Below are 13499 nucleotides of genomic sequence, written 5' to 3'. Positions count from 1 at the left end.
GAGGGCAGTGACTTTGTGCCTTGAAACTAAACAGTTAGTAGTGACAGCGGAAGACCTCAGATTTTTGTCTTAATCAACAGAAATCGTCCACCCAATCAGATATTTGAAGCTACATTAGTCTAGTTCGGCTTTGGGAGATTTACTCTTTTGGGTAAGTCACTAACCCAAAAACATTATTTGGACAACAGTTCAAAAACTGTTTAATTACAATCACAATTACAATTAAAAACTTAAAAACTTCAGTTGTTTTTCTAGGTTTTATTAAAATAAGTCATCTGAATTAAGACTATTTATGATCTTGAATGTGCAAATACAGGAAAATAAAGGAAAATAATAATTTTACATATGAAAGGCTGAAACGTCACAACTTGTTCGGGCTACAATATTACATATATCAAATAATATAATTTATTACACCAAATGCAAAATATGTATGTTCTCCCACAGCTCTAAGCCGACAGACTAATTTGGGTAAATTCAACAGTCACCTTCATTGTACTTATTTGGGGCACGTATTCTTGTACAAAAGGGAAAAAAAAAAAAATAAATGTTTAAAGCATCTGGACTGAATTGTCCTCATGTGTAGGTTTATAAATGTTTTTAAATTTCCCTTTTCACGCTGCACTGATTTTAACAGGCTGGAATGAAATCAACAAAACATCGTACCATATGCGCTCAGAAGTATGATTCAGCATACTGTTATACGGTTGTCTGTTAACTGAGACAAACTGCGGGGATTAAACTTTTTCTTTTTGTTCCGTACAACCCAAAATAAAATTGAACAGGAAACTGCTGCTGGAATCTGTTTATAATGAGCAGCTCAGTCATACTAAACCCTCCTTTTTAATTTTCTTTTACAGTAATGGACCAATAACTTAGTATTTGCCATAAATGGATTAATAGCGGGAGCGGGATAGGGAGGAAAATTGAGCTACTCCCCCATGAGAGTTCTTTCCGTGTCCCGGAGGTCTTATCAGTTGCCCTCCTTGTCCCTTATACTGCCTTATTTGCTGCTGACTGTCACCCAGCCAGATGGATCGAGGCCTAATAGAGAGACCTGCTCTGTTAAGTGATTGAGCTGTAAATACAGACTGACCTGAACTAGGGCTCTCATCATCTGTAAACTCATTCAACACTCCGCACCCTCTCCCTTGACGTCTGGGAGAGTCTGAATCATCTCCATCACTTTGCAAGGGGCCCATCTCTGATCCCGAGACAGACAGAGGGAAGTGGGCGAGACACACAGCTCGTAGTATATATGCTCTATAGGGTGAGGGGGTCGCTGAAGCGTCAAACTACCGCCCCGCAATGATCTTTCCATCAGCCCCCACGGGGAGCAGAGATTGTCCCAGACAGAATTTATGGAAATGGCCGTAAAAACAAGAAGAGTTCAGAAATGGGATATGTCGATAAAACCCACAGCGAGCGGCACAATCTACGGCGGTTTACTGAGGAGATGAGTGGCGCGGCTGTTAGACAACTCAAATCTAATTTTCTCAATAAAGCCGTGTAAGTCAACAACCCTAAAGCTTCCATAAATCTCAATATAAGACATATTCATCAAGAACATATTTATTGTTATGGCAGCGTGCCTCTGCCCCGTTAATCCTGCTGCTGCTCTAATGGAGAAATTAGCTGTTTGATTTCAAGGAGGAACATTAATGTCACTCTGTGCAGATGCTCAAAACTTTATGTGATATGATTTCTACAAACAAAGTCACAATTAATTCCTCAATTTGATGATTAAAAGAAATCTAAGTGATGTCACGTGTAGTTTTCATTACACTTATGTGAGTTTTATTTATTTTTTTATAGGAATTAAGGGGTGATATAAGTCAATATCCAACATGAAAATAATCAATATGCAATGACCTCAAAAAGAAGTTTTGCAAGTGACTCTTCCTCACGTACTTTATTCCCCATTCTGTGTTGCAGTTGGAAAATCAATAAGGTTAAATTGGTGGCAGTTCTTTTTAATTTCAGGGATCGTGTAGTCATACCTTATTAAGAGCAGTTAATGAACCACAGCTCACCTGGCAGATAATCTTCAGTCCAAGTTACCCCGGATTTATTGGTGATTCACAAGATAATTCAGAGTATTTAGTGAAGAATTCTTAATGTGCATTGATTCTGAAAATCCATCAACTCTTTGATGCTTTTTGACCCCTGAGCTGCATGCATTATTTCAACCTTCAAAACTGGAAAAAAAAAAATTTGGCGTCGCTGCTTTGAACTTCAAGAAATTCCATTTTAAAACTGAAAAACATCCCAGCTTCTCTCCCTTTCCGCATCAGAGTCGGTTCTTTGACTGCTGGATGCTCCACATGGGCAGTGATGCCTGCAGAGCCAGACAAGCGGGGAGGAACGCCTTATGAAAGCCAGCGACTCCTCCCCCTGGGGGGAAGGAGAGGACCCAAACCGTTTTACTAGCACAGAAGGGCAATAAGTGCTAAAGGAAAACAATTATACCGCAATCATTTCCGATTCTTTGGCAGTCATGGGCCAAAACGGTCTGAGGATGAAGGTTACGGGGCAGTAGAGGGCAGCTGTGAAAGGTGGCCAATCTCTTCAAGAGGTGCAATCCTTAAAAAAAAACTTAATTTACCAACAGAAATGTAGAAAGTGATGCATAACATATTAAATGTATGTATTTAAGGCAGCTCATTTGGGATATTTATTTTAATTTCTAAGAAACTACTTCCTTTAAAGGTTAATTCCTCCAAATTAGTAAAATGGTTTTTCTTCAAGCAATAAATCAATGCGTCTTCCCAGAAAGTGCCCTTGTTACTCAGGATAAAATACAAACTTTCCCTCTGTACAAAAAGTTTTAAACTTTATAGATATATCCTTTATGAAAATGGTTCATTGTGAGGAAATTCAACATATCTTCTTTATTTCCAGAGGCTCACAGCAGAAAAAAGGAGAGGCTGGTACGTAATAAATAGAGAAATACAATTATACGATCATATTTTCCTATATACAGTGTAAACTGGGTGACAGAATAAAATGATAGACCCTTTAAAAGATGCATTTCAGGACATTATTGGGCATCAGGTGCAGAATATCTACTATCAGTGCTTATTTTCCAATTCATGATGCATATATTGAAATTTGTAGTTGTAGTTTATTCCTACATGTCAGGCCTTCTAAAGCGTGTGTTGGATGTCAGTCATTACTCTACCCTCCCTACTCTACCTTCCTGCAACACAGCGGGTCTTATTTGAGTCAGTGGTCATGCCTAGTGCCAGGAGCGAATCCGCTCTGGGGAAGCCTGAGCCTGGATCAACAGTAATCCTCCTCCCCATGGAGGTCACAGTCTAGTCACAGAGGGCAAAGGTTCCCCCCTGCTGTTTGAGGCCCAAACTTCCATTAGCAAATCTGTTAGCTGCAGTTCACCGAGAGGGAGGACCGGAGCGCGAGCTCCTGGGAGCGCACAAACATACAAAGGCGCACACACACACGCTCACGGCACAGACCTTGTTTGATGAAAAAGAACAATTAAGGGAGAAATGAGGGAGAATCATCAGGGGAAATGGTTGATGAAGACTTTATTGATTAGAGCAGCTCCAGTGATCCTACTCTCACTGTAGCAATTACTGCCGCCTGTAAGCGAGAGTGGGGGCCTCACGGAGGAGGGCCCCCTTTTCGAGCGATTAGAGGAAGCATTTTTTTGTCAGTGCCTAATTTGAAATTAAACATTTCCACAGATTGAAATGTTTTCTCTGTTACCATTAATTGCATGTTTTTAGACTAAATATTCACAGATTTAGTGTAAAATTACAAAATACTTCAGAATCTGACCTCAGATCAGGCTGTTGTGTTGATTCCTGCTCTGTTGCATCACTACGACCTATGATCAGCCTTTCATAATCATAAATAATTCATTTATTTCACCGTATTTACTTTTTCCTCTTATAGTCGACATTCATGAATCAGACTGGGCTGTGATCTGCAAATGACGGTGCAGGAAAAAGCAACATCTTCCTCTTTGTTTCTCTCTCCCTTCTACACACACACACACACACACACACACACACACACACCCACACACACACACACACACAAACACCAATGATTAATTCAAATCCCTTGTGAATAAAGCAATAAAGTCTAATGGGGGCACATCTGAGTCAACATGCCGACATACCTACCGGAGAGGCCAGTCGCTACTCGTTTGTTTGCACAGCTAAGACAGGCAGGTATTTGTATTTAAATCAGACTGTTTGTCTCCTCGTAGACCAAAGACGAAGGCAAAGTGGACGTTGACTTATCAATGCAGTTGTTTGGATTGCAGACACATGCATCCACGGGTGGTTTGTGTTAGTATGGTAAAGACAAATTGTAGTGTAGTTCAGTCTTACCGCTGCATACTAAGAAAGAAAGGGACATGAGAGGGAATAGGTTGCATCTCACTGTGAAACATAATTTTGTCGCTGTAAAGAAAGTGAATGTGTCAGATTAGAACAGGCATCTATAGCCCTGTGGTTGAGGTACCAAGTTCAAGGGTCACAGCCTTGAGAACCTTCAGCTAATTGGGCCAAGATTTAATCTGAAATGTGATCTGGGAGTGCGTAGAAAGTCTTTTGTGCTGGCTATAAAAACAAGCTGCGTAAAATCGGCACTTATCATTTAAATAAAAACAACGAATAAGAGTATAAGAACAATGTGTTCTGTCTTCTAAATCATTACATCTTGGAAAAATGTAAATACGAAACACTAAAACAGGACTGAAAATACTATTATGTTGTCCTAGAAGTAAAAAAAAACAAAAGTACTTCAGTAATGTCATCATATTAAACTTGGGATGGATAATAAGACCTCCCAGTCCTCCCAGCAGCATCCACCATTATAGAACTCATTCTGCGGTTCACTCACTCAATCCCCACAGTTCCACAACCTCATGAACTATTTAGCAAGGGCACAGAAACAAAACAGAGATAACGGTCAATGGAGAAATATAAAGGGACAAACACAATCTGTTTCTGCACTAGATGGAGATGAATGGAGCGTAATCCATTGCCTTCCATCACACCTACCCAGCCTGCACTGTGGCTGCTCCCTGCTTAACCGCAATGATGATTAATCCTACACCCACTATTTATATTTCCTAATTGTAATTAGCGCGAATTATCAATTACGGTTAGTGCCTAATTGCCCTTCATAAAGACAGCTCCCCAGGTTTAAACGGGTCCATTTAAATAATGTAACTAATAGCTCTTGCCTTTACGTTGCGGATACATCTTCATTGTTCCACGCGTGAACCGTGATGGTTGCTCGTAATTTAACAGGGCAGTCGAGGGAAGGAGTGCAGGTGGCACTGCGGGACTAATTATTGTTAATGAATTATGATGTGACCTTCTCAGAACAATGGCTAATCAATGCTCACGTTGACTGACAGTGCGCTCTGTGCAGATGCCAGAGTCCATTACCAGCAGGCCTCAGCGCTGTGGAAAAACAGGCGGCTGCAGTTCTTTCTGCACGAATCCTCCTAGTTTTTCTAATTGTCCACGCTCTCCTGCACTCACCCACGCTTTCCAACCTGTAATTCGAATCCTGTCGTAATTGCAGGTTTTGTTTGGACAAGATACGCAGGCCACAACACCAATGTAACCTAGTTTACAGACTAAACCACCAACTCCAGCCAGAATGTTAGACTAAGGTATTTTAGCTTTGTGCAAAAATGTGGCTGTATCTCTGAATGGTTTTGTAGGCTTTTACAAGGAGTATTTTCACAATTAGTATTTAATGTCTGTATTATTTTTTACTTGGTTCACGTCACTGTTCTCTGATGTAATATGACCAAAGGCGGCTCGAGCTTAAGGAATGGAAATGAGATCAAGTGCTCTGATCTTTGGGTGTTCACCCGCAGCTATCTCATAACAGAGGATCATGATTTTTTTTTTATTGATTCCTGAAAAGCCATGTAAATAGCAGAGGAAATGAGTTTCCTATTGGGTGTTAATTAACAAGGCTGGAAAAACCACAGTTTAACTTTTGCAAATCGTGGGTTTCCGAATTGAAATAAAACATATCCAGTTCAGTTTGATGCATCTAAAAGCATCTGATAAGTATCATAAAGGTTAGATTTTTTTTCTCCATATGCAAATCAAACAACAGACATTTGTTTTTTTAACCCTTTCATATAAAGTCATCCGTCAGTATGTGGTAGAAAGTTTGCACGCTACCGCGACCATGCTATTCTGGATGGTAGTTGACAACGCCAGTGTTTGAACTGACCTTTACCTTGTTGTGACAGGGGTGCAGTATGACTGACAGCGTCCCTCAGCATAATTTACCCCCGCCCCACATCATCCTCCATCTCCTCTGCGATGCAGTTGACCCCTTTACAAATCACCCCCAACTTTACACATCTGCTGCCTGTCAGCATCTGCCAGGCGCACTCACCCGTCCCGCCTGTAATGAAAAACTCTCATTACTCGCCTCCACCCAACAGGTATACAGGCCGTTAGGACAATTACTGGGCAATGCCACTGACCTTGTTGTCGGAGAGAGTCAAACAAACACAGAGGTCTAACTAAAAGGAGGCCTGAATGGGGGTAACACCCGTAGGCAGGAGACTTGGCAAAGAAGAGGGAAGCTTTATGCCAGTTAAGGATAATTGTATTGAGTTGATCTACACTGGCACTCATCGGTGCCAATTGAGCAGAGAGGTATGGAGTAGCTCAATAATCTGAGATGTCTGTCATTGTGATCAGATTAAAACAGAAACGTACATATTAGCGACTGAGGTGTTGCATGTTGTATTAAACAGAAAACTGATCCAAAGTCAACACAGAATTCCACAAACAATTCATGCACCCCAGGAATGAGCAGGTGCTTTAGATCATAAACAGATTGTGAAAGGACCAAAAATTATTTTGCACTCTGATCACATTAAGGATTTATCACAATGAAGCAAAGTGAGCACCAAAGACCAAGTGTGTGGATGTTTTTGATGCTATCAGTGTTAGCACAGAATGCAGATCAAACTGAAGCTGTGTGACATTTTTTAATTGAGCAGTTATCTTTCGGTAGTCTTTGTTTTTTTACATTGATCAACCGTTCCAAAGATCAGATGCCAAAAACATGTTGCAGTGTGTCACCAGAAAATGTACCTCAAACATTAGCAAGTGGTGCAAAAAGGACACTATGCAGTATGCACCATTAATGGACAGTGTTCAAACAACTTCCTGCAGCCGTGCTAGCAGGAATGTTGTACTCAATTGCACAAAAGGGAATTGTGCAAAATACCAACATCCGAATGCTAACACACTCACGGTCACAGCATTAACTTTGTGATTAGGAGTTGTGAAGTCGCAGTAAATGTTTGTTCTCATGAATGTTAACTTGCTAGTATGAGCTAATTAGGACTAAACATAAGGGATAATTGTGGGTGAGGGGAATATCTACAGATATTTGTTTTTATAAAGCAATAATGGACAAATTAAAGTAAAAACATACAGAGAAAGGTCACCAGTGTCATTCAGATTCAGAAACTTTGTTGCATATAATTCCCTTTCTACTTCTACTGTTCTACAAAGCTAACAAAAAAAAAACACGGCTGGAATTTATAGGCCAAACCTTGCAAAATCATAGAGCTTTTTTGTGAAGTTTCTGAATCCTCTTAAACTGCAGCAACTTCAAAGTTTAGGAATTCAAGAGGGAGGACATAAAAGCCCCACTTAATGGCTCACCGGACACTTGCTGGTCCTTTGTTTGAGTCACACTTTACAGGAGAGTCGGGGAGACGCTGGTGGAGTTTAGAGAAAACAATAGACATAACAGTCTGCGAGTGGAACTGCACCTCATAATGCCACTCCTGCCATTAGACAAATTATCTGACGTTTAGCAGACTAGGGGCAGCCTCCCTGTGAAGTGATGACTTTACTGACCCTCGAGGGGGGTCTCGGATGGAAGTGTGTCTCCTTGGCTCCCTGCGGTGTTCGACGGGGGACACTCCTACTCTGTGAGCCCTCACTCTAGCCTGTACAAACTCAGAGCCGAGCCAGCTGCGGTTCCCGCTCTCTGAAGACTACCTGAGGGCCTCTTTGTCCTCAGGGCTCGTCCCTTTGTCCACCGATCCACACAAACAGATGTCCAGCCACTGGGCTTTCTCGTAGGAAGTTGTAAACCTCCTGTGTGCAGTGGGCTCTATTCATATGGAGGGGCGGCAGTAATGGCCGTGCAAGTGGCTTTCACATGCAAAATGCTGACATGCAGACACCCTGTAGTGGTAGCGTTTACAAATGTTTGACTATGTAACTACAGGCCACGCCAGTCAACCGGATTATGAGTGGGTAGCAATGAAACCTGCATGTAGCAGAGTAATCACCTTGAACCGTGTAAGTAACACAGGAAGTTGTGTAGGGAGGAATTTGACAGTGTGTAAACACAAATGGATCTCCCATGTCAGCAAAAGCGGAGAGAACTACTCACAGAAAAAGGCCTTCTGTCTCATCTGGACCTCACAGGCTTAGATGGTAAAATATGCTAATAACTACAACAAACAGAAAAAAAAAGAATACATTTTTATTCCCAATATCCACAAAAGCACAAGAGACTAATCTGAGAGCAATAACACAATTAGGATTTACTTAAAACAGGATGATTTAAGTCATTCAAGGACTAAAGGAGGTCTAAAACAAGCCCCTCTGTGCAGTTTCAGTAGCTGGTTTAGCCTCCCGGTTTCCAAAATGACTGTCTGTAGCCATCAGGTTTTATCTGTATTGGACACCTGCTGAGAATATCGATCCTGTGCTGGTTTCACCACTTTAGCCATCACCCGGCATCAAGCCTTAAACAAGCCCGTGTCACTCTATATTGAATACTAATCGCGATGACTATAGGGAGCCGATTGATTGTGCTTATAAATCCATCACATTAGGCGAGAAAACAATCAGCTGCATTCACGCCACCCTTTATCCGTTTAGCAGTGGATGCTTTAAAGAAGACGTGGATGAGTGAGTCATCATGGGTTCTTTCAGTCTGCACACACGTCCTCATTTAGTTTTCACTAACAAGCTAGGAGCTGTTGTGCTATGGATCAAGCATAAAGGTCATTTTCTCCAGCTGAAATGAGAGATATTGCAGTGCAATACGCAGTAGCACAAAGGATTCAGGAAATACTTATCTGGAAATAGTATTCCAGATAAGCATTTCCTGAATACTTATCTGGAAATAGCATTATCAATAGTTTCATGGAATAGAAACAACAATAATGTATAATTCATGAGATAAGATACTTTCAATTATGCACAAGGCAACTTTCTAAAGGATGGAAAGGCTGTAATCATACATTAACTTCAGATGAAGCCCATTTTAATGCACTAATGATCTGTTTTCCCTTAAATATTGATATAAACACGTAAATATGACTACAATCCCAATACTGAAAGTGGCATTTAAAAATCTAGTTCAAACTTTTAACATGAAAAGTTATTGTCCTGATGGGCCAGGAAATGCTGCACCATTTCTATACATAGTCTGCTGAAACTGAGAACAGTTCGGTTTCTATTAAGTTTTCCCTGTCGCTCAGGAGACACAAAAATCCCCTACACGATAACTACCACTGAAAGAGTCCAGTATGGGGAGACAGGGGGATCTCTGATATGGATCAAGTGCCAGCTGTGCTCAATTTACTTTCAAGTCGCGAATTATTGAATTTAATGATATGGGTCATTATTGGCGAATGCTTTGAGCCCATTAGGTGGTCGTGCGAAACACTAATAGTGTTTGTGTCACGTGGCTGGTTGAGAGACTGGGGGGGACAGACGCTTTAAAGACCGCGCTCCGGTCATCTCATTCACGCCGAGAGACTGACAGACAGAAGCAGAGGAGCGAAGCCGGCACCCAGAGAGACCATCGCCACTGCTCCGGTCTGAAGACAAGACGCAGGCTAAACTATAAGAAGTTCTCCTCCACACGCGTAATTACGCACATCGGCTGTTTTTTTTTTCTCTCTATCTTTAAGGGTCTTTCTGTGTAAAGGATGCTGGAGCCAGAGTGACAATGACGTCCAGTCATAAGATTTCCTTCTCTATAATTGACATATTGGATCCGAACAAATTCAACAGCAAAAGGGTAAATGAACTTTCAATCGCGAAGGAGAAGTTTCCCGTGCCAGATGCAGAGAGGACAAGTTTGGAGTTGGACAGCGCTGAAGCCGGAGATTTCAGAGTGGCGCACACAGAAGCAGGTAGGGAGATCAAATAATTCCTGTTAGTGATTTTTTAAAAATGTAGTTATGTATTTTTGTTTGCATTAAGAAATATTACAAACGTTTACCCAGACTTATGAACAAATCTTTACATATAAATGTCAAAATAACAATATAAATACTGTAAAATTAGAACATGAATCAATTAAATATTTGCTTTAAAATCCTCCATTAAAAAAAGTTTTTATTTCTTAATCTGTGGGCATAGACTAAACACCAGAAAATGAAGCCCCATCTATCAAATTTACTGTCATCTCTGTATGACCTTCCCTTAATTTCCAAGGCTGAGGTTCCTTTCAGGGAAGCCACAAAGGCTTGCTCCCAGAGCCCCAGCGTGTGATTGGCATTGGGACAGGCAGGCTAGATAATTGTTTAAATCGTCCCATTGAGGATGCCTCCGCGCGCTTTGATCGATATCCCATTACTGCATCCTGCATATCTCCCTCCAGCACCTTGCAGGTACAAACTTCACACCCCATCCATGTCTGATCCTAAATATCGTTCGATTAAAACTTCCCTTTAAATAGATGACATTTATCGATCCACCCGCAAATATGAAACTCCATTAGCACGTCATGGCTGAGTTGGCGGAGCTGGATTTAGACGGGATTTCTTTCCGCAACATGACATTTGAGGCGCTGTGTGGTTTATAAATTATTTAAGGATTAGTGACCAAGTCTTTCCCCTCCTCTGGATCTATGCTTCGTTTCGCTCCAACGCCCTGAGGATCCTAATCAAACACTTTACAGATGTCAACGTTAGGCCTTCTGTGTTTGGTATTTAAACGGCAGTCTAAACTAAACAAAGAGGTCTAAAGCTGCACAATGATTGCGCATTTACTAATCAGGTGTGTCTTCAAATCTGGGATTTGACGCACAGACCTCAGTCTTGTCAGGAACTGTCCTTCAGCACCACGGCCGACTGGACTCATTTCGAGGTCTTTTAGGCTTTTGTTACCTTCATTACTGAAACACAAACTCATCAAAAGCATAAATGTTACTTGTTTCACTGTCACAGTATCCAACAGTATAATTTGCTGCAGAGATTTTCGAGATGTGAGTGAACTCTAATCTTTTATTCACAGGAGAAGAGACAGGAGATGAACACTCTGCTCTCTCCAGGCATCGTACAGTCATCGCCGACCCTCTTCTGCTTTCCCCACCTGCCGACACAGAGCCCTGTCTCACCGGGGAGCAGGAGGATGAGGACAGGGAGTCAGCGGTCACCTTGCAGGACCCCTCACCACACAAGCGGCGGCGCCACGACCAGGCCTGCGCCAAACCACGGCGCGCCAGAACAGCGTTCACTTATGAACAACTCGTGGCTCTGGAAAATAAGTTCCGCGCCACTCGTTACTTGTCCGTGTGCGAGAGACTAAACCTGGCCCTGTCATTAAGTCTGACCGAGACCCAGGTGAAAATCTGGTTCCAAAACAGGAGGACCAAATGGAAAAAGCAGAACCCCGGGGCGGACAGCACCTTGCAGCCAGGCTCCAACTCCCTGGTGAACGTCAGTCCGAACCCGGGCACCTGCGGGTCAAGCTCCGCCAGCTTCCACCAAACTTTCTCCAACTTCAGCTCTGGGAATGTGATCTTCCACACCGCCGGTGGTGTTCCGCTTTCATCCACTGGAGGGCTCCTGCATCCATTCATGTCCAGTGGATTCGTCCAGCCGACTTATTTTAACCCACACCTATAAAATACACCAAGACTGATGCAGGCTGCAGCTGGTTATCCTTCGGGCAAATATGTGTTTTTTATACTGGTTGACAAAATAACAGCTTTACTGCCCAAAATAATTGTACCTGTTTTATTCTGTGTTACAAATTACCCAACTGGTTTACCCTGAAGGCAGTTTGAACAAGTTCAAGAAGGTTATTGACTGTCTTTAATATTTATCAATCTGAACAAACTGACAATAAGTGATCTGTGGGTGAACGCAGCAATTATTTAAACATTTAAAGTGTTCCTTAGTTTTGTCTGTCTGTCCTTGTATTTGCCGGCACACCTCCTCACAGTGTATTTGGCAGCATACAGCAAGATTTCTGTATCAATGTACTGTCTCACATCTCAAACTGTGGCATAATTCAACATCGTTTCTACCTCTCAAAGGCTTGCACATCTCATATGTTGCCATTTATACAACATTGTCGGTGTAACTTAATTAAAAAATCAAAAACAAAACACCAGTGTGTGTCTGCGTATTACAAAGTCACATCAAATGAGTGTGGACTGCAGTATGTGCTGCAAACCACTCAACATTAATAAGACATAATGTGATATAATGAATCATGTCCTTGTTAATGGGCTGCAACCTCCTGGACAACATGGCTGATATCAAAGTAAAAGTAAATTCAAGAAGCTCATGAGTTACTAACTGAATGCCGCTATGAGAGCAAAAGTGATATTCAAATTTTAACAATAATGCATTCAAGCACAGACCAAGTTAACTTTAAACAACAGCAGATTACATTTTACACAGTGTTTGAAAGTAATTATATAATCACAGTTTTGAAGAATTGTACTTATATTGCATTATTTAGTTATTTAAACTCCCTTAAACCAAATGTCTACTCTGCTGTACATGACAATTTAAGTTATAGATTACTTTGCAAATAAAGTTATCACCCACAAAATGAGCTATTCTGTACAATAGAAATGTTTATAAATGTATCAGTGCCAATAACTCATGGCAGTACTGCTCGAGAACAATATTAAAGTCTATTTAAGCTGTAGCTACTAGTTTAATAAATCAGTTACTAGTCCTTCATAGGTCAGTAATAAGACACTGACCCACTGGGTGTTACGTGTTGTCGTTTTGGGATACATAGTACCTTTTATCGATGACTTATAAATTATTATTAGCTTACTATGACCCTGCATTATCGACTTACGACCATTTATAACAGCAGTGTAAGAAAATCAAAGAATTATTAATTTAGGTATTATCTAAGAGATAGGAATATGCTCAGAGGTTGTTCATATCAGTGCTATACTTGATTAAAATCCTAGTTATTAGTCATTAATAAAGACATTAGGGGTTATACATTTTCTGTAAAAGGTGTCATAAAATCTATGAGTATTTGATGAATGGAATATCTAAAAGGGGTCCATATTAATGATGAGCCACTTGGTTTTGCTGCTAATAGTGTAGTTTATCTTAACTAAAGTCTGAACAGAACAGAACCTGAAGGGTTTACTCCTGGAGCTGTCAACTAGTCAGCCTGACTTGCACTTACACCCTACAACCACACGGGGTCACTGTTTCATTCCTTATCACTTCA

At 41.1% G+C, this 13499-nt stretch overlaps 1 protein-coding gene across 1 annotated transcript; it reads left to right on the top strand.

The window, feature by feature from the left end:
• The first annotated feature begins 9564 nt into the window (after positions 1–9564).
• nkx1.2la (NK1 transcription factor related 2-like,a) lies at positions 9565–11972 on the top strand. Its single transcript, XM_084561413.1, has 2 exons — positions 9565–10195; positions 11301–11972. Exons 1-2 carry the CDS (start codon positions 10009–10011, stop codon positions 11912–11914), a joined length of 801 nt encoding a protein of 266 aa, XP_084417539.1. The 5' UTR covers positions 9565–10008; the 3' UTR covers positions 11915–11972.
• Positions 11973–13499: the final 1527 nt, after the last annotated feature.

Source organism: Chelon labrosus (genome assembly GCF_963514085.1).
Source record: "Chelon labrosus genome assembly, chromosome: 15".
In the NCBI taxonomy this organism is placed as follows: domain Eukaryota; kingdom Metazoa; phylum Chordata; class Actinopteri; order Mugiliformes; family Mugilidae; genus Chelon; species Chelon labrosus.
This window is presented reverse-complemented; position numbering and strand designations above follow the sequence as displayed.

What these genes read in the sequence shown, in the direction of transcription:
- nkx1.2la (XM_084561413.1), top strand. Translation starts at nt 10,009, where the DNA reads ATGACGTCCAGTCATAAGATTTCCTTCTCTATAATTGACATATTGGAT. An exon ending in AGTGGCGCACACAGAAGCAG is followed by an intron (nt 10,196 to 11,300) that starts GTAGGGAGATCA and finishes TTTTATTCACAG; the next exon opens with GAGAAGAGACAGGAGATGAA.